Source organism: Zingiber officinale, chromosome 7B (genome assembly GCF_018446385.1).
Source record: "Zingiber officinale cultivar Zhangliang chromosome 7B, Zo_v1.1, whole genome shotgun sequence".
Lineage (NCBI taxonomy): Eukaryota > Viridiplantae > Streptophyta > Magnoliopsida > Zingiberales > Zingiberaceae > Zingiber > Zingiber officinale.
In genome coordinates, this window is record NC_055999.1 from 22,022,201 (window position 1) to 22,044,087 (window position 21,887).

The following is a 21,887-nucleotide window of genomic DNA, read 5'->3' on the forward strand; positions in this document are numbered from 1 at the left end:
TGAACATCACTTCATCAGGGATCATATAACTAAGGGTGACACTGAACTCAATTACATTGAGTCCAAGTCAAACTTAGCTAACATATTTACCAAACCCCTCCCTGAAAGTGAATTTCACTATTTACGTCGACAATTAGGATTGTGCTTCATAGACTAGGCTTGTTATTTTCAAAACATTTTCCAAATAATTTACAAATTCTAGGAAAAATTTCTTACTTTCTAAAATTTCCTATTTCCTTTGAATTTCAAAATTGATTTTAGCCTTAGACTAGACCAAATCTATAGAAAGCATGTTCCTATAGAACTAAAACTTGAGTATCTCACAAACACACTAGGATTCCCTTGATTGTGTATTCTAAACCTAGAACGATGTGAGATGCATAGGCACATTGTCTAGACTTAAGATACTTATATCAGTGCATCAACACAAGTCTGGGCGTAAAATACCAAATACTATAGTGATCAGGTTAAGTAATCCATGTTTAGTCAAATACTAACTGGATGCATTTATGTAACCTGACTAACCAAGTGAATGTTAGTTAGAGCCCTAGAGCCAATCATATGATGATTGTTGTATGGACTCGATGTATCATATTCTTATATACTTATAAAGGTATTTCTTTATGGTTATTATACTTACTTGTATTGGTGCCAAATAACTAAGTATAATAGCGTCCTTAAGTAGAAGGTTCTTATCTATATCAATCGATTAGTTGAATCGATAGTAAGATGATATAGAGAACACTACTCTTAATCATTCCTAGTCAAGTATTAACATTCATGGATAATGTTAATACGATGAGACTATCATGTAGGTCAACTCGATGACTTGATCTCACAAGTCATGGATATAGAGATATCAAGTTGACATATGGGTATGCATTGGAGAATGCATACTGAATGACCCGCCATGAGAAAGTATCATGAATCGTTATATGAGTGTCATATACTTTCTCATGTGACTATTAGTATGACTATCAGTCCTTGGACCTGAAGTCACCATAGTTCCCTACATAAGGAGTTGCATATTTTGGCTTCGTCAAACGTCACCAATAACTGAGTGGACTATAAAGGCGATTATTGGGTATGTAACAAATTATGCGGAGGGATGTGAGTGATGTAGATGGGATCTATCCCTCCTATATGACGGGAGTGACATCATGATTCTTGATAGAGTGAGACCAATAAGTACATGGTCATGCCCAAATGAGTCAATATGAGATATTGAGCTCATTTGATTAGAGTGAGTCTACTTGGAGTTCAAGATATAGATTGATGAGGATGACACGGTCTATACCTCAATTGATCAATCTAGATGTCAAGGATAGAAGGACATTGTCACATATTGTGAGAGTCACAATTATTAGTCACAAAGGTGATGTTGGATCTCAACATTCTTGTAACTTGGGTAGTAATGATGTGTTGCTAGATACCGCTCATTACTTATGTTTTTAAATGGGTTTAGGAGCATTGCCAACGTTACAAGAACCTATAGGGTCACACACAAAGGGTAATTAGATGGAGATTAGGTTCATATGATGAACCAAGAGGATTAGGTTCTTATGATAAACCAAATTTGATTAAGTGTAATCCAAATTAGATTAATTGAGTAAGACTCGATTAAGTTAGACTTGAGTTAGACTCAAGTGAGTCTAGACTTGAGTTAGACTCAAGTGAGACTTAATGATGATATTCATTGAATTTTGAATCCAATGATAAATGGTGACATTCATTGAATTATGAATTTAATTTGAATATTAGATTCAAATTTCGATTCAAAATTATGAAGAGAAGAGGAGTTTCAAAATGGTCATTTAATGAAGAATGAATATTCATTAAATACTCATTAAGACTCATTAATGAGGCTCATTAATGGAGTTAATGAGCATTAAGTATTTTCATTAGATGAAAATACTTAAGCCATTTTTACTCTTATTTTTTCATTATGAACGGATCATCATTATTCTTCCTCTCTTCTAGCTCTCTCTCCCTCTCCTCCATTGCCGAGCCACCCAAGAGTGCTAGCACACTCTAAGTGGCTCTTCTCCACCTATTGTCCGTGTGGATACGTATAAAGGAGTGTACGCTTGACACTCTCGAGATCCGGCAACCTTTTGGACGAACGGGATAAGCGAAGGGCTTCACAACAAGGGTAACGCTTCTTATTCATGTAGATCTAAGGTAGATCTAGGTTAGAAACTTGTACATGATTTATTTTTATATATTTTTGCACGGATCCGTGGCAAGACTTCGAGGTTTTCGTAATACAAAAAGCGGTTTTTACGGCTCGAAAGTCCCAACAGTGAATACTACTATCCTCTGATAGTTAGTTAGTAACTAATGGTTAGATAATTAAGGATGATTTTGTAGATGAATATTTTTAAATACATATCCGGTCGAGAGGGAGGAAGGAGTATTTCCAAAATAATTTTTTTAATCGCCTTATATTTTACAAATTATTTTCAAATTTGTTTTAGAAACACTCTTGAAAAATGTTTTGAATAGTTTTTTTTTCTTTTAAAATCATTCTTTGAAAAATTATCCTATTTCCAAATTACTCTGTAAACATTTTAAAAATCTATCTGACAAGATCTTTTCAAAAGTTTCTGTTCAAATTTACAAGTTATTTTGTAAATGTTATCTTTTCAAATTCACAAACCTTTTTTCAAACATAATCTTATTTCAAAAATAACTTTCCTTAGTAAAATTCTATATTCTTCTTTGTAAATGGGTTGTGTTTCGAAAGGTTAAAAAATTTTCTAACTCCTTCCGATCCCCCAATAATCCTGAAAGTCTTTTGTTGTCAAAATTCTATTCCCTGAATGCATGATTGCCTCACTTATCTACTCATGTTTGTTTTTGATGAATGTCAAAGGGGGAGGGTGGTTAGGGTTCAAGTTAGAAAATCAATCAAAGGAAATCAGAAAACTTAATCCTAAAAATCCTAAAGATGATTAAGAGAACAAAACTGACGGCCTAATTTTAGACTTATCTTAAAATCGAGTTCTATGTTTGTTCTTTTCATATCTTGTTTTTCCTAACTTAACCTTGATTGTCATTGTATCAAAAAGGGAGAGATTGTTGTTGCATATTATACTAACAGTCTAACTCAGGTTTTGATGAATGACAAGGGAATTAAGTTAAATGTTTTGTGATCTAATTGCTTTACCGAGTATGCAAGAACTGACAAGTCCAAAGGACCAGATATCAGGCTGAAATCCAGCTAGATCTACGGGACTGGATAGCTGATACGAAGTATAGATAGGTCAATGGGCTGATCAAATATCTGGCAGAAAGTCCGGTTGGGTCTGTGGGATCGGACAACTGGTAGAAACTCAGTTGGGTCTGCGGATCGGACAATTGGCATGAAAACCTGGTGGGTCAAAAGTCTAGTCAACCGACTACAAGATGGTAAGTAAAGGTAAGTTACTAGAAGAGAGTGACTTTGTGAGGACTCGTCCCGATTGAGGGACAGTAGGCGTCGATCTAGATTAGGTCCATTTTGGATCCCTAATTTGAGACCTTGACTAGTTCTTGGTCCTGGGAGAACAGGGCTAATTACTACTTTTTATTTTCACTGTGTTAATCTTATTTTGCAGGTTAGATGTTATAGTTTTGGACTAACACAATTGCAGGGAAAAAGGAACAAAAAGTCTTCGGATGAACAATACCTGAAGGTGCCTTTAAGTAGTGAATGGCGCCTTCGCACTGTTCATGGAAGGCGCCTTCCAAGGGATAAAATTTGGACATCATTGTAGATAAGGCATAGCAACTTCGAGATCAGATTTGACCCATTGGAGGAGCCTTCAATGCCTATGGAAGGCTCCTTCCATGGCCTTTATAAGCCAGTCTCGACTAAGCTTCTCACAACAACATCTATACAAGCTTCTGTGTGTCCATTTGAGGTCCCGACTGCTCCGACTTCCTGCAGTGACACTGCTACGATGCTACTGTGCTCGGCTGCTACCAAGGAGACGACCAACATTGAGTCTAAGCTGACAATCTTCCAAGGAGTTGGGTAACGATTTGTAATTTGTACATTTTACTACTTGCAAAAGGATAAGTGCAGGGTGTTGCACTTGTTCCCTCTTTCTGTGTACTCAATTCCCTTTTCTGGAGATACCAGAAAAATGTGTTTTAGTGGATTGCATATCGATAGGTCTGCGGGACCTGGGTCTTGGAGTAGGAGTCGTCGAAGGCTCTGAACCAAGTAAATCGACCGTATCTGTTTTGGTTTTTTTACTTGCCGTTTGATTTCTCTATTTTTCCGCTGCATGTAGTTATGTTTTTTATTTCAATAATAAAACAAGTTTTTGAAAATCACGTGATTCACTCCCCTCTTATGTGTATATCGATCCAACAAGAGGGACCACATGGATCAGATTTCTTATGAGTCTGCTATATGATCTATCAGGTATGCCATACTTTGTATTTATCCTGATGTTTCGTATGTGTTAAGCATGATGAGTAGATACCAATCAGATCCAGGTGACAGTCACTGGACATCAGTCACGAATATTCTTAAGTACTTGAGAAGAACGAAAGAATATTTCTTGATATTTGGAGGCAATGAGGAGCTCGCTGTAAAGGGTTACAGTGATGCAAGCTTCTAAACTGAAAGGGATGATTCCACATCATAGTCAGGGTACGTATTTTACTTAAATGGTGGTGTTATGAGCTAGAAAAGTTCAAAATAAGATACAACAGTTGATTCTATTATAGAGGTCGAGTATATTGCTGCTTCAGATGCAGCAAAAGAGGCTATTTGGATCTAAAAATTTATTTCGGAGCTTTGTGTCGTTCCTAGTATAGCGGACACAATAGACCTCTATTGTGATAACAATGGGGCAATTATACAGGCTAAGGAACCTCGCTCTCATCAGCGATCCAAACACATTCTACGACATGTTCATCTCATTCGAGAGATCGATAGAGGAGATGTGAGAATATGCAAAGTACAGACTGATGCTAACATTACGGATTCTTTGACCAAGACTTTGGCACAGAGGAGCTATGATAGTCACACTAGGTCCATGGGTATTAGATATCTCAATGATTGACTCTAGTGCTAGTGGGAGATTGTTAGTGTAAGCCCTAAAAGTCAATCAAGAGTTGATTGACTTAGCACATATTGTATCATATTTTATTACAATCAGAGTACCGACTGATGCTAACAATCAGAGTACCGACTGATGCTAACATTACGGATTCTTTGACCAAGACTTTGGCACAGAGGAGCTATGATAGTCACACTAGGTCCATGGGTATTAGATATCTCAATGATTGACTCTAGTGCTAGTGGGAGATTGTTAGTGTAAGCCCTAAAAGTCAATCAAGAGTTGATTGACTTAGCACATATTGTATCATATTTTATTACAATCAGAGTACCGACTGATGCTAACAATCAGAGTACCGACTGATGCTAACATTACGGATTCTTTGACCAAGGCTTTGGCACAGAGGAACTATGATGGTCACACTAGGTCCATGGGTATTAGATATCTCAGTGATTGACTCTAGTGCTAGTGGGAGATTGTTACTGTAAGCCCTAAAAGCCAATCAAGAGTTGATTGACTTAGCACATATTGTATCATATTTTATTAATAAAGGGTAATGTGGTTATTATATTTACTTCAGATCTGTGCTAGATGAATAACTATAATAATGTCCTAGGGTAGTATATTCAATTGGTTGAATTATATATATATATATATATATATATATATATATATATATATATATATATATATATAGGACAATATTAATACATTGATACTAGCATATAGGTCAATTGATGACTTAATCTCATAAGTCATGGATATGAGATATCAAGTTAACACATGGGTATATATTAGAGAATATGTACTGAATTGATCCACTATGAGATATTTCATGAATCGTTATATGAGTGTCATAAACATTCTCATAGTGTCTATTGGTATGAATAGTCCTTAGATTTGAAGTCACTACAGTTTCCTACATAAGGAGTTGTGTACTTTAGTATCGTCAAACGTCACTTGTAATAAGGTGAACTATAAAGTTGATCACTGGGTATGCAATGAGTTATGCGGAGAGATGTGAGTGATGTAGATAAGATATATTCCTTCTATATGAGGAAGTGATATCTGTGGACCCCTTGATTAAGTAGGACACAAGAATGCATGATCATGCTCAAATTAGTCAATATGAGATATTGAATTTATTTGATTGAGTGTGTCTACTTAGGGATCAAGAAACACAAAGATGGATAAGATGATGACACGGTCCATACCTCATTGAGCAATCTAGATATCAAGGATAAAAGGACTGAGTTATACAAGATGATAGACACGGAAAGGTTAGATCGGATCTCAACATTCTTGTCACTTGGTAGCAATGATGCCTTGTTAGATATCACTCATTGCTTATATATCTAAGTGGTTTTAGATACATTGCCAATGTTACAAGAGCCTATTGAGTTATACACAAAGAACATTTTGATTTGGAGATGACTCTATTTTAGTTTAACTATAATATGATAGACTCTAAAACTATAAGATTAAGTCTAATATGAATTAGACTCATTGAGTTAAACTCAAATGAATCCAATCGTTGCATTTGTGCTTTGATGTCATTGGGTACTTGGTCACACGGTGCAATATTACCTCTTTCTCCTACTAGATGTTGCTTAGGCGAGAAATTCCACCACCTAAGATTATCTTGTGGTAGTACTTGCACTGAATCTTTTGGTGATCACCATTTACCATTATACCATGAGCACATCCAAGATCAGTAGCCCTAGAAGGAAAATCCTTCAAGGATTTCGATAAATAGAAAAACAAAATCAGCTTAAAATGAAGGATTCTGAGCAACATATTATTGGAAATGTGAATGGAATAAAGAGGTGGAGACAAAGAGACTCTATTGTAAATGAGTTATTAGTTCTACATTAGAAGTCTCTTAGCTTTATTATTGGTTTAAATTATGGCACATGCATTGATGTTGTAAACATATGCATGGGGAAAGACTCTCTCAGGCGTGGGTGCAAATCCAAGGCCCGAATTGTACTGAACCAAGGTTGACTTATGTGCGAGCATGACCTGCTCAATCTCTTTTTGCTACACACTCAAGAGTGTAATGGAAGCATTAATATAAAATTAATGACTCCGTAACATTTTGACATTAATGGTGACATTAAACTCATTCATAGTGACTTCGTAACGTCTCGGCATTAATGACATCATTAAACTCATTAATAATGATTCTGTAACATCGAAAGCGAAAGTGAAATAGAAAGCGAAAGAGTTCCTCCATCTTCATTCCCTGATTCTTTTCTCTTAGTCGTGCATCCATTCGGCTGAACTACTCGTGATAACACTCGGGTGTATTCTCAGTTTACCACGAACAACCAGTGCTTGGTTGCGTGCGTGATTTTATTGTTGTATCATGGGAAACAGACGACTCGAGAGAACCTCGAAGCACAACCGAAGGTGGGGCGAATCTGTTTCAAGGAAACCGCGTTGAACGCAGGCCTCGGTATCTTAGTCGACAATTTTTTCCCAATTCGGTGATCGACTTCCGATTCTGCTACGCACCGCATCAACTTTGCAACTCAGACCACCGGAAGCTTGGCAGAACCAACCCCGTTGGCAGCCTGAAATTATCCACTCAAGTCATCTCAATAGAAAAGTTAGAATTGATTTTGTGTAATTTCAATTCTATAATTTTTCCAATATCTCCGATAACAAATTGTTCAACACGTACTTGCTCCTTGTATTGATTATTTCCAAATGTATCAAAGAAACCCCTCATTTCAACTTCGAATTGTTGATCCACCATTTTTTGAGCTAACAAATAAGAAATATCTATGAATAAGGAACTATGTCTAGAAAATACACGATGCTTGACAAATGTCTTAGAGAAAAGACTTCATAGTAGAAAAAAGATGAATCACATGATGTTAAACATTAACAAGTGCCTATCATGTCTCAAGGAAACTGCTATATCATTGCTAGTTAAACATCAAAAGAATTTCTAAAAACGTTAAGTTGAACAAGTTTGTCTAGTGATGTTTAAAGTGATTACTCAATAGTACAAGTAACAATATTATATGAAGTATTAGATACTTGAATAATATCTAAGCAATATGTAAGGATAATGAGGAAGGACAAAGTTGCTTGGTCAAGTTAACTAGTTATGTGTTAAAGTATCTTTCAGTGTTCCACAAAATTCTACAAATTAATTGCAAACTAATTTTCATTTCTACAGGCAACGTATCCCTATTTAAATGATATTTAAGCAATTATATCTCATTGTGCTATGCACTATGTTAGAATCTCAAAGAAAATGATAAATATGATTAATTCATTGACTATTCATAAGATAATTAGTTTAATTCTATAAAAGTTTTTTATCAGTCATTAGGATAAATTGAGAAGTGTTCATAACGGTCAATCTAGAAATTTAATATTTTTTTATTACACTTTTCATTTGGAGGAAATTTTTTTTTAAATATATCATAATTGAAGATCGAACTGTGGGTTTCTGAATGATAATCTGAATATCCTATCATGACACCATAGTCCTAGAAACTTGGTGAAATTAACCAATTACAACTGAAAGTATATGTTTGTTGTTTCACAATATTCTACAAATAGTGGGTGCAAATAAATTTCCATATCTTCAAACTATATACTCGATCCTTACTTTTCATTAAATAGTTCTTATTAGGGTGCAAACGAATAGAGTCAACTTGTGAGCTTTTCGGGTCAGTTTGAAAAATATTTGATTCGTATTTAAATTTATTGAATTCGAGCCAAATTCAAACATGTTCAAACTTTTTTTCGAGTAAAGGTCAAATTATATTATTCGATAGTTCGCGAGCCGCTCGCGAGCCTTAATATTTTCTTAATATAAATTAAATATATATTAAATAAATAAATTTTGAGTCTTTCGAGTAACTATTTCTAGCAATAATTTAAATAGTTCGTGAACATATTTAAATCTTTCGAGTGGAACTTGAACCCAAGCCCTAATTTGAACCAAACTCAAACAAAAAATTTTAAGTTTTTTGAACTTCGAATCGAGCTCGAAATCAAATACACCTGTTTCAAGCCGAATTCAAATCTTAGATTTTACTAGATATTCAGTACAATTTGGTCCATTTACCCTCTTAGTTCTGTCAGAACAATTAGTTTCCGTCCTTATGAAAAAAGCCTTCTATAACACAAAATAACAAACCTGTATTTTTAAATATACATGATAACAAACAAAGAAATAGTAGAGCAATTAATTATTGCTACAATCGTCGAGTTCAAGTTACAAGGATTATTAACATGATTGTGAGTAATTTAAAAAACAATCATAAATGAAGTCATATATAAAAGATCAAGAGGAGTTCATAGGAGAAACGAGAGGATAATCAAGTCGAATCGTGCTAAACTCTTAAATATTTAAGTTTAGTTTATTTATAATCGAACCGAGCTCAAGTTTTATTTAACGAATATATTCATGACTCACGAGCTTATTCGAACTTTTATCGAGTCTAAACGAGTTTAATAAATATAAATTATAAATTTAAATATTTATTAAAAAATAAATTATATATTTAGGAAAAATTATAATATTTTTATTAAAATCTATAATTTTATTCTAATAAATAAATTTTATATATTGGTCTATATATTTTATAAGTAGAGTATAAAATCTATAAATTCAATATCAAAACTATTATTTTTTTATGTAAAAATTAATTCATGAATTTAATGAATATGTTCACAAGCTAACGACTCGAATATTGTGAAACTTGAGCTTGATTTATTTGTATTAACAAGTCTCATTAAACGAGTTCAAATGAACTTTTATCGAATCATGTTTCGAATAACTTATGAATGATTTAATTCATTCGTACCCTTAGAAAAAATTGAACGTAATCAAATATCTTCCATAAATTCAAAAGGTTAAGATAACAATGCTCTATATTTATACTTGAATCTAGTAAGAAAGGATAAAAAGAATGAAAAAAATAGCATCATACAATGAATGTCCGCTTCATTAAAGGTCAATAAGTCGTGTCTTGCTGTCTTGCATCTACCATGTCAGGATCAGATGCATCGGATCCCACACTATAATGGTAGAAATTGGCATCATAAATGTTCCCTCGTCTGTCTTTCGCCTTCTTTTGTTTGGCTTCCTTGGTTTCTTCGTGGCTAGGTGATGAGCTATAATCTCCCTCACTTCTTTGACAGCATCTTCACAACCCTTGATCTCCCCTTTTTATTCATCCATGCTAATTCTATGCACGATTAGAGTTAAGTAAAATATTTAATTTAAATAATATAGGTTCATTAGCGATAATTATAGATTATGTGACTTAAATTTCATGATGCCTATGTGTAGAAAGATTTTTTTTAAAAAAAACATAAATTCTTGTGCGTTTTCGGATAGAGGATTGGAAGGGGAAAAATTAGGGTTTCCTCACCTACACATTGCCGCCTTAAGCCTTAACCCTACCTTGAATTTCCGCCCCTCCTATCCCTAAGTCTCACCGGTCCTAGCCCTAAAGGGAGGAGAGGAAGAGGGAGCTTCAGTGGCAAGCAATCGAAGGAGGAGGTCGTGCTTCGATCATACCCTTGCCCATTGTGCCGACGGTGAATCCTACGAGCATTTAGAAGTGAAGGCATGTCTTGCACCCTTTTGATGTATTAATTAGTTCATATAATGTGTGAAACTGATGTTTAGGCGTGAAAAATAATTTAAGAAATTATCTTTTCATGTTAGTTATGATTTGCAAGGATTTCTTGACAATTCGTGGTATTCTAATTTGAGTTTTGTTCGGATTGTAGTACATGTGTGATTTATCCATCCACACATCTTAATGTTATAGCTACCATATTTCTTTATTTTAGATTTCGATTTAGGTTTATTAGGGGCATTTGAATTTTAGTAACATGTGTGATTTATGCACCTATGCATCTTAATATTATTAGAAGATAGCTACCATGTTTCTTTATACTAGATTTCGGTTAGGCTTAATAGGGGCATTCAGATTGTAGTACATTTTTCCACCTATGCATCTTAATGTTACAACTACCATGTTTCTTTATACTAGATTTTAGTTTGGGCTCATTAAGGGCAGTCGGATTTTAGTAACATGTGTGATTTATCCACTTATGCACCTTAATATTATTAGAAGATAGCTACCATATTTCTTTACTTTAGATTTCGATTTGGGCTCATTAGGGGCATTCAGATTGTAGTACATGTGTGATTTACCACCTATGTACCTTAATATTATAACTACCATGTTTATGCATGTTGTGTTTTGATTATGATAATATGACATGTGTGTGAATGAGATTAAGTAAATAATTAATTTAAAAGCAAGTTGTTGGTGGCAAGTCTATGTTCATGTATGGATGGAGTTATGAACCGGGGACTTACGCTCGGGGAGTTTACCAATTTCATTATGGGTTGAGTTATGAACTAGTGACCTACACCCGGGGAGCTTACCAAATTTCATTATGAGTTGAGTTAAGAACCGACAATCTATGCCCAGGGAGCTTACCAAATTTCATTAGAGGTTTAGTTTTGAACCGAGGACCTACGCCCGGGAAGCTCACCCAAAAAATATATATGGGTAGGGGTTTTCGTTCCAAGGTTTCCTACCAACCGAACGCTATGATGAAAGTTTGATCAAACAATTATGTTATAGTACCAATAACATGAAACTAAACCCTATGAAAAACTATGTTTATGTTTATGTTCTGTCAGTAAGTATGTTTATTCTCTGCAAGTAGTTATGTTTATGTTTATGTTATGCCAGTAAGTATGCTTATTCTATGCAAGTAACTATGTTTATGTTTATTCTCTGCTAGTAGTTATGTTTATTCTCTGCAAGTAGTTATATTATGTTTATGCTCTACTAGTAGGTATGTTTATTCTATGCAAATAGTTATGTTTATGTTTATGTCGTGCAAGAAGTTAAGGGTAAGATTAACTAAAATATGTTTCTCTTTAGTACAGATGATTATAGAGAGTAATTAAGGCATATCAGAGTTTGAACGTGCTGAATCTTTACTCATAGATCTGATTATTGCAGAAGATGAGACAAATGAGGCAGGAAGTTTAGAACAGTGAGCAGACTTAGAACGATGACAACACAATCCCGAAGATCCACCAATTTATGTTTTCACATTATTTAGTGGACTTATGTTTTTTGGAAGAATAAATTCTAGAACTTTATGATAATTCAACGATATCTCCTAGTGATTTTTTGTTTTAAGAATTCATTGGATTATTTTAATAAATTTCGAAATTTATTTTGAGAGCTTTTCTTTCAAGATGTCCATTAAAAAAAACTACTTAAGTAAGATAGCTGTAAGGGATGTTTTAGATAATACCTCCAATCATGATTATGTGGCAGTAGTTACACTTGACATGATGCATATGGCCTCCTATCATGGTACCACATTGCCAACCTATATCTGAAGGACGAGGCATGTTGTTATCTTAACAGAAAGAATGCTGCAATATCTACCCTGTACAATACAAATCACCATTATACGCCATGCAGACGAAATCCAACTGATTCTCAAAGGTGACAAAGATTAGGCATTGATGACGAATATGATTAAGGGAGTCTTTGGTACAACTTCTAGTAAGTGCTTCTTAAATTTTAATTATATGAAAATATTTTTGAGTGTTTGTGCATGTTAAATTTTACTTTATCTTCTGTAACTTTTACTCAAAAGCTAAAAGTAATAATTTAATATATTTTTTACTTGTGTAATGGTTTGAAATTAAAAATTGGCATATATGTCCTTAATACATTTATCATTTTAATTAATGACCATCACTTTTTTTATCATATCATTTTACATAATTGTCACTATACTTCTGTGATATTTATTTTTTAAATAATATTTTATATTTTTATATAATTTGTATTTCTATAATTTTTATACATATTTTTGTGCATTTATATAAATTTTGTCATTTATTTTTATTTTTATTAATTTTATATATTTTTTCTTTATATAATTTTTTTTCGATACAATATTTAAAATATAATAATGATTATATAAATAAATAGTGTATCAAAATCATATTTAGATAATTAAAAATAATAATTTATATAGTTTAAGGATATTATCATCGTTAATTGAAAATTAAATTTGAAAGTACTTATTCATCAAACACTTCAACTTTACTCTATATTAGCTTTTAACTTCTAATTCCCAACCCTCCTTCTCACTAACTTTAAAATAATTTTTATAACAATCACTTTTAAAGAAGTAAAAGTTCTCCCAAACACTATAATGCAAAAATGTACCCACATGAAAAGCTTCAGATCGTTGATTGACATAAAAACTGGTAACTTTCATTATAAAAACCCAACTATGCAACTGTGCTACTTATTGCTGGTATAACAACAGCGATAGATTGCAAAAACAATTGAATTTTGATGATAAGCAGCGCATAAAACTGAAATGCATTCGGCAGAACCAGATTAAATTAAGATGAACAGCATAAAATGTAAAAATGAATCAAAAACAAACCGGTTGTTGTACCACGAAACTCCATTCGTGTCTATTATTTTTCATAAGCAATATCCAGAAGTATAAAATTTCACTAACAAATGCGCCAAACAGACAAATTAATCTCACTTCAATTGTGCAAAAAAGGCGGGTCCCGCCGCCCAGCGGCCCCCTAGGCCTGGCCCCATAGGGATCTTAGGAGGAGGTAAATCAGCGGTGAATGCTGGCCCGGGTAAAGCGTGGTGTCTCCGGAATTTAACATAGCCGACCCAGATTATTCATCCAGTGCGCGTCCGTGGACCTTCAACCCTACAACTCATTGTGCAAGGATGCCACGCCTTAACCGGTTGATCGAGCCCGCGGGGACAAATTAATCTCACTTCAAGCATAGACATTAGCTCACTCCAGTCCCAAAAGACAATGAGGGAAAAAATAAATCTTTTATTGTAAAGTTAGACGAAGAAGTGAAAAATTAGAAAAACGCCAACAATATAGAAGATTTCAAGCCGGTGTACCTCTTGATTCCATCAAAAAAATAGAAAACGAAAAAGGAAGAAATCTAACCGAAGAAGGAGCTACTGATCGAGTTCCTTCGCCGGCGACGTGCCTAGGCGATCGCGGCGCCACAGGAGAAGCGAATCGGCTGATACAGGACGCGTGGCGTAACGCGGATAGGCAGCGTGTCGGGCTATGTTTTCCGATTCGATTCGAAACGAAGAGATCGGATTCCCGCGATGTCAATTTGCGAGGGGAAGTATGTCGGAAATGCGTTTTGGGGAAGGCCGGTAACAACCCTCGTTTCGTCTTCCGTGATGTTAACGCCGCTCGTAACAAGGTCAAATGGCCATTATAAGTCGCCGGATCAGGTTTGGAAGATCACATTGTTTCGATACGATCTGATTTATTGTCGACGCGTTTATTTAGCCCAATGAGCGTGTCGTTACTCTCACGTAGAGAATCGAGAGTGTAACATGACTTTGATGCTTTAAGATTCGCACACATTTAAATCAGTCCAGATCTTCTGGACCTCAACGTCTAATCTGCTCTTGGACCAAGGATAGTTCATAGGTTTGGACCAAGGATAGTTCATAGGTGAGATTTTATGAATCGCACCTGTATAATAGGTGGGGTCCATAGAACTCCAGTTATGAATGAGTGGTCCACCACATTTGTGGTTAAAAATATATTTAATTTATCTAACCGAATTGAACTGAACGAAAATCAAAATAATCAAACCTCATTAAATCGAAATTGGGAAAAAAATGAGAGCAAATTACGAAATTAAAAATTTTAAACTTCTAATATCAATTCTATAATCAAATTTAGTTTTTTAAAAGGAACCCAAACAGAATAACCGATATTTTTTATAAAAAAAAAATTAATTAATAGGTGCCAATTATCACGGAAGCAAATTCAGTGCAAAAGCATAGACATTGAGAACTCTGAACTCAATCCACAATTGTTACATAATTCAAATGAAAAGACAGTTGCTTTATAATAAGGAATTAGACTCTTTGCCTGGTGCGCCTGTGGAGAAACCTGGAGGGACTGAAAGGTTTGAGATCGGCAGTGGTGGAATTGCCATCAACGATGAGCTCTGCGAGTGAAGCTCCAGTGGCAGGACCATTCAGAATTCCCCAGCAGCTATGGCCGGTGGCAACGTAGCAACCTTTAATCCCTGGAATTTCCCCAATTACAGGCAATCCATCATCGGTACAAGGCAAGAAGCAAGCTTGCTCAGCCACCACCTCCGCCTCCCCATCTCTCAGGTGACTCGACACTGTGCTAGCAATCTCATGCAGCATTGAGATCGATTCACTCTCTCCGTGGATCTCTTCGGGGTCATCGGGCACTTCGGCTTCCTTCGACATCCCACAAATGTACACTTCCCCTGCAGCATTAATCAGGGATTCTTGTTGTTCAGGCGCAAAGGAGGACACTTAATGCTCATGATTGTTCTACTTACCAGTGGGTCTAGGGTAGACCTCGGGATCCAATGTCTTGGATCCGGGGGCCGGCTGGTAGCTGAGGAAGAGGGCATGAGGTGTGATGGCGTCGGGCACCTTCGGCTGGAGGATGATGCTGTGTGCCTTGAGACCAGAGACGTTGAAAAGAGACGAAACGATTGGGGTTCGGTTAGACCAAGGACCTAGGGCTAAAACCACCGTGTCGGTCGGAATGACACGGCCGTCGCTTCCCTTGAGCTTCACCCCGGCCACCCGTCCGTCCTCCACCTCCACCCGCTCCACCTCACCGATCACAACCTCCACCCCATGTTTCGAAGCCGCGACAGACATGAGAGTCCTGGTGAATAGCTGCGGATGCACCTGGGCAGTGGTCTCCGTGGTCCCGATCGTGCGCGGCTGCCGGGCCCGGGGGCCATCGACCCAACGTGGGAAGGAAGGCGACGGAGCGGCGTCCGACGCGGAGGAAGAAGAAGGGAGGAGGGTGAGGGAAAGAGTGTCGAGAGGGCGGTAGCCATAGTTGGCGGGGCCATCGAGGGCGGTGGCGAGGGAGCGGTGAAGGTGGAAGCTGGCTCGCGCGAGGACGCCGAGGGGGCTACCGTCGCACCAGTCGAGGGCGAGGAAGCCCCCAGCCTTGCCGGAGGCGGCGCACGCGACAGAGGATTTCTCGACGACTGTGACCCGAGCGGCTCCCTTGGTGGCGAGGAAGTACGCTGTGCAGGCGCCGATGACGCCGCCCCCGCACACGACCACCGTCTTCTCGACTGAGGCCGTCCCTTGACCGACGGCCGAAGGCGATAGGAGTTGAGAGGCCATGGCGAAGATGAAGCCGAAGATGGGCAACGATGTGGTAGAGCCCTCGGACAAGATCGGCGGTGGAAGTGTCTAGAAGTAGGGCCATCTCTTTGTCTCTCTATCCATGGTTTTATTATCTCTGTACCCATTTTACTATGAACCTTTAAACATGGGCCGTGGGCCGTCTGGGTTAATTCTTCCATTTGAAATTATATCTTACTGTATGATGAAATTACAAAATTAATAATATAAAATGGCAAAAATAAATGATCATTATTAATTATTCAAAGACATCTTTAAAAAAAATTAAAAGGGCGCTCATATTTACAACAACGTTATAGTAGTTATGAGCACTATAACATGTAATTTAAGGTAGTGGATATGAATTTAGGTATTATTTTTAAAAATAATATTTAGTTAGTTGAATATTTTTAATCGTAATAAATTTAAATTTTCTTTTTTACTCTTAGAGGAAAATAAGAGAAAAATTAGATATAAGAGAAAATATGATGAGAGAGAAAGTACGATGAAAAAAATAAAGAGAGGAAAAGTGTACTGAGAGAAAATAAGAAGAGAGAATGTGATAGGAGTGATTGAAGAGAAAAAAAGTACGATGAGAAAGAAAGTGTGCTGAGAGAGAAAGTGTGATGGAAAAAAATAAAGAGAGTGAAAATGTAATAAGGAAAAATGAGAAGAGATTAAGGAGAGAGAAAGTATGATAAAGATAAAGTGTGTTGAGAGAGAAAGTGTGATGGAAAAAACGAAGAGAGGGAAAGTGTGATGGAAAAAATGAAGAGATGAAAAGTATGATGAGAGATGAGAGAAAATGAGGAGAGAGTGTGTGATAGAGAGAATGAAAAGAGAGAAAGTGTGATGAGAGAAAATAAGGAGAGAGAGTATGGTAGGAGATATTAAGGAGAGAGAAAGTATGATAAGAGAGAAAGTGTGATGAAAAAAATAAGAAAAAGTGTGTAATGAGAGATAAAGTGTGATGGAAGTGAATGAAAAGAGTGAAATTGAGGAGAGATTGTGTGATGGAAGAGAATACAAGTAGAAAATGGTAGAGGATGAGGAGAGAGAAAGTATGATGAGAAAATGAGGAGAGCGAAAGTACGATGAGAGAGAATAAGGAGAGAGAAAGTGAAATGAAAAAAAAAATGAATAAGTATATTAAGGATATTTTAACTTAATTTACATTTCCATTCCTATCAAAACCCAAGGGAAGAGTTAAGTTTCATCAATACTCAAGCTTTTGTATTTTATTCCAAAATATTAATTTCATTCCCATTAACTAAACACAAAATTTAAGAATGAATCTATTCCCTCATTTTCAAATCTCTAAACTACTTTGTAATTAGTTAATACAACGTTATTGAAATATTACAACGACACCTATTTAGTAGCTTGAATAATTATTTTAAAATAATTTTGATCAATTTTAAATGATTTAAATAAACTTTAAATAAATTTAATTAAATTAATAAAAATTATTTTAATATAATAGTGCTGGGTTTAAAATTTAAATTTAAAATTTAGGATTTATTAATAATGTAACAATTACTCTGTAATTTTTACAATTATTTTAAATTTTAAAATAATTTTGATAAAGTTTAAAATTTTTGATAAGTCTTTATATTATTTATATTTTGATATGATAATATATAAGATTCAAAATTTGAAAATCAAATTTTAAAATTTAAAATTTAGGATTTAACTATATATAGCAATATCTTTCAATACTCCTATCCCCTCCATCAAAGCACAAACAATCCCAACTCCATACCAAAATATATTAGGAAAAAAAGGAATAACATACACTCACACACAAAAATCTCATCTTTTTAAAAGTTTTTAGTTCTGAGCGATGAGAAGAACGTTATTAATTCAAAATATTATATATGCTACCTATTTCTGCTCGAGGTTGGCAGCGGCGGCGGCGTACGGACACGCTGCGGCATCACGGAGTCTGGCCCTCCTCTTCTGCAGAAACCTCTGCAGAGATCTCTTCATGGACTGCCTTGCGTTGACCATCGCTTGGGGAAGCACTTGTTGCCTCATTATTGCGCTCTTCAGTTCTTCCTCCGCCGTCTCGCTTTTCGCCATCGATATGATAGCCTTGGCCTGATCATTTCATCAAAAGATATTGAATCAAATGTTCCAGTGGAACTGTGTGCTAGTGAAACAGAGCTAGACCTGGTTCTCAGTGGCGTAGCACACGTAAACCCTGTCCTTGTAGAAGATGGTCATCTGCTTTTGCTGCTCGCCGGCGCCGCCAAGGGAAAGCTTGAGCTCAGCCTCCATGCCGCCCTCCTCCTCCTCCTCCTCAACCTCCAGTTGCTCGCTCCAGCTCGGTTTTAAAAGCATTAAGGATCACGTTAAGACCAAGGTGCCTCTAATTGAAGATGCCTTTAATTTATGGCGACAGTACGTAGACCGCTGTTCTTGGTCCGTGAAGATGCTGTTGATGACTATGGAGTTGGGGAAACAAATTAAAGAAAGTGTTTGTAGCTTTTTCCTCGTGTGGGAAATGGAATGGGGAGGTGGAAGTAGTGACCGATGCTTTCGGACAAACTGGAACAGGATAATTTTAATGCATAGGATGTTTTTTTTTCAGATAAAAGGTGCAGTGATTAAGACTAATTTCTGTCTTGGAATTGAGTTAGGAACTCATCTTTTCAGGTACAGTGTTTTATTTAAGACAAATTTGGAAGTTAAAGGCCGAGCGCTCCTCGCTGCATCAGAATAATTTGTCCGAAATTAACACGTAGTAGACAGTGAGAGCTGGTTTTATCCTTGTGTGGCATCTCTATGTTTCAATAAGACTTCGAAAAAGCGAAATAAAGATATTGTGTGGTGCATTAGGCAGGATCCACGTGGCAGGATCCTGTCAACAAAGAGTATAGGTGGTGTGATTAGGATTGGTCACACCATAGGCTCTACGTGGCGAACCGAGCTGACTGACTTGCCAAGCTAACCTCCCGATGGGCCCAGCCGACTGCCCGATCAACAGGCCGATCTGACTTTGCCAAACCATCGAGTTGCTGAGTTAGTAAGGACCAAATCCCCTGGTCAAACTAAGTTTTATTAATCGGCACAAGAAGACATGATCCCCACTTTTACGTGTTTTCTTTTCTACCGTCTCATGTTGGCCTCCCTATTTTTCCACGATCTCCATAGATAGATGCATGATTACATGCTCCTCTCACATAAATATAAGATTAGTTAATCCATGAGATAATGGTATAATAGTTAGACTGTCTAACGAATAATCAAGAGATCTAAGTTTTGAATTTTAGTCGTAATATATTACCAGAGATTTTTCCTCCAGTAAAAAGTGGATCTAAGAATACTGGCCGTCTGGATAGATGATGTGCGTAGATTATATATATTTTATACATTATTTGATGCACATCTACTTATATTTCTTTAGCATGATTTATACTTATCGCACTCTATTTCATTATTATGTCATACTTTTACTCTTTTTGCTCGGAGATCTACTCTTTATGTATTTTCATTAACATGACGTAATTTGGAGCAAAAATGGAACAAAAAAGAGCATTTAAGCAGCTTTGGAGGAACATCAGCAAGGCATGACCATGCCTTCCTAGGCACGGCTGTGCTTATCATTGACGGGACAGCCTCACAAGGCATTAGAGATGGTAATTTCACCCGAATTCGATAGGTAATCCGACATCAGACCTGAATGGAGGAGGATATAGAGGGAATTTTTATACCTGATTATAGTAATGGGTATTCGGGTATGGGTATGGAGGCGGATGTGGTAAAATCCTACCCACACCCTACCCGATACCCGATATATATATATATATATAAGTATAAGAACTTAAAATGAATACCGACAACAGAATAAAGGAAAAATAACTTCTTAACAGCACGTTGTCAGAGAGGTTTTGCAGCATCACAGGAGCACAGCACGGTAGAGCAAACATTGGATGGCGTTGTAGTGATTGTTGTTTGAAGCTCTGGAGAAGGCCTCCTTATATAGGAAGCTTCGGGCACCCGAATCTCTTTCGGGCATCTGGACTGTGATGTAGCCAGACCAACCAGAGCGCTCCACGTTGCGACGTCGTTTCAGGATAGATTTTGCATTCCGGGCGCCCGAACCTCTATTTTCCAGCTACCTGCAAGAAAACATTAGTCCGAGGCAAAATGTAAATTATACTACCCTGCAAAATAAATTGTTAGCACAATTATATAAGGAACGAGTAGTAATTAGATTCCGTCTCACCGAGACCGGAATCTAGTCAAGATCTTAACTTAGAGTTTCGAATTGGTTTTAAATTGGATCGGTGCCTAAGTTCCCTTCCCGGGAACGCGTCCTCACAGTCACTCCCCTCTAGTGACTTACCTTAACTTACTTGCCAAACGTCCGGTCAACCCTTCAACCCGTCTGGACTTCGTGTCAGACGTCCGATCAGTCCTTCGACCCGTCTGGACTTTGTGCTAGCTATCCGGTCAGCTCGTCAACCTAGCTGGGCTTCGTGCCAAACATCCGGTTAGCCCGTCGACCTGTCTGGACTTCGTGTCAGCTATTCGGTCGGCCCATCGACCTAGCTGGGCTTCTCCTACACACTTGGTCACAGCGTTAGATCATAATGAAACTAATTTAACCTACTTTGTCATTTATCAAAACCTGAGTTAGATCGTTAGTGCTAACCGCACCAACAATCTCCCCCTTTTTGATGTAATGACAACTTGGTTAAGTTAGTGAAAAAATATGCAATAAATAAGCACTTACAAGCAATGATGTTAAGTTAGTTTTATTTTTTATTTTTGGTAATTTTTCATTGCTAACTAACTTAAACCACCTAACCATCAATGATGTTAAGTTAGTCTTGTTTTTTATTTTTGGTAATTTTTCGTTGCTAACTAACTTAAACCACCTAACCCTCCCCCTTTGACATTCATCAAAAAAGAACATAGGATAGATAAAAATAAGCGAATAAGAAAAATAATGCAATAGAGAATTCCAACTAAAATTAGATTGACTTGGGGGAGTTTAAAGTAGAAATTTTTTGAAAATTTTGCTTTAAAATTTTTCTTTTAAAATTTTCAAAATAACTAAAATTTGAAAAATAGCTAACTTAGGTTGAAAATCAACTTAACTTTCAAAATAAGCTTGCAAACGGAAGGCAAATTTAAAAATAATTTTCAAATATAAGTTGTATAGAGGCTAATTTTCAAAAAGTAAGATAAACAAAGCCAATCTTATAAAATTTTAAAGCTAAGTTTGTAATATCCAAAAAGCTAGTTTTTAAATTTATAGTAATTTTCAAGTATTAAGTTCTAAAAGAGTTAGTTTTTCTAAGATAAGTTTATATAAATTTTTAAAAAATAAATTTGTATAAATTCATCTTTGGATTATAAAAGGTAAGTTTACAAACTCTGATTTTCAAAGTCAACAAAATCCAATTTTTAATTTTTCAAAACTGAGTTTGTAAAATCTAATTTTCAAAAACTTAGTTTATAAAAGTTAATACTTTTCAAAAGTGGATAAAAAAAATATTTTTCAAAACTAATTTCAAAACATTTTTAATAAAGGAAAACTAAATAAAAGAAATTTGAATTAATTCTCCCCCTGAACCTG

At 36.0% G+C, this 21,887-nt stretch overlaps 2 protein-coding genes across 2 annotated transcripts; both read right to left on the bottom strand.

Moving 5' to 3' along the window:
- Window positions 1-14,929: 14,929 nt before the first annotated feature.
- Window positions 14,930-16,555, bottom strand: LOC122005517 (putative oxidoreductase TDA3). Its single transcript, XM_042560557.1, has 2 exons — window positions 15,484-16,555; window positions 14,930-15,408 (listed from the first exon to the last, which is right to left on the bottom strand). Exons 1-2 carry the CDS (start codon window positions 16,295-16,297, stop codon window positions 15,023-15,025), a joined length of 1,200 nt encoding a protein of 399 aa, XP_042416491.1. The 5' UTR covers window positions 16,298-16,555; the 3' UTR covers window positions 14,930-15,022.
- Window positions 16,556-18,025: 1,470 nt separating this feature from the next.
- LOC122003638 (protein TIFY 5A-like) lies at window positions 18,026-18,740 on the bottom strand. The gene is made up of 2 exons (XM_042558718.1): window positions 18,470-18,740; window positions 18,026-18,397 (listed from the first exon to the last, which is right to left on the bottom strand). Exons 1-2 carry the CDS (start codon window positions 18,638-18,640, stop codon window positions 18,182-18,184), a joined length of 387 nt encoding a protein of 128 aa, XP_042414652.1. The 5' UTR covers window positions 18,641-18,740; the 3' UTR covers window positions 18,026-18,181.
- Between the last annotated feature and the right edge of the window lie 3,147 nt (window positions 18,741-21,887).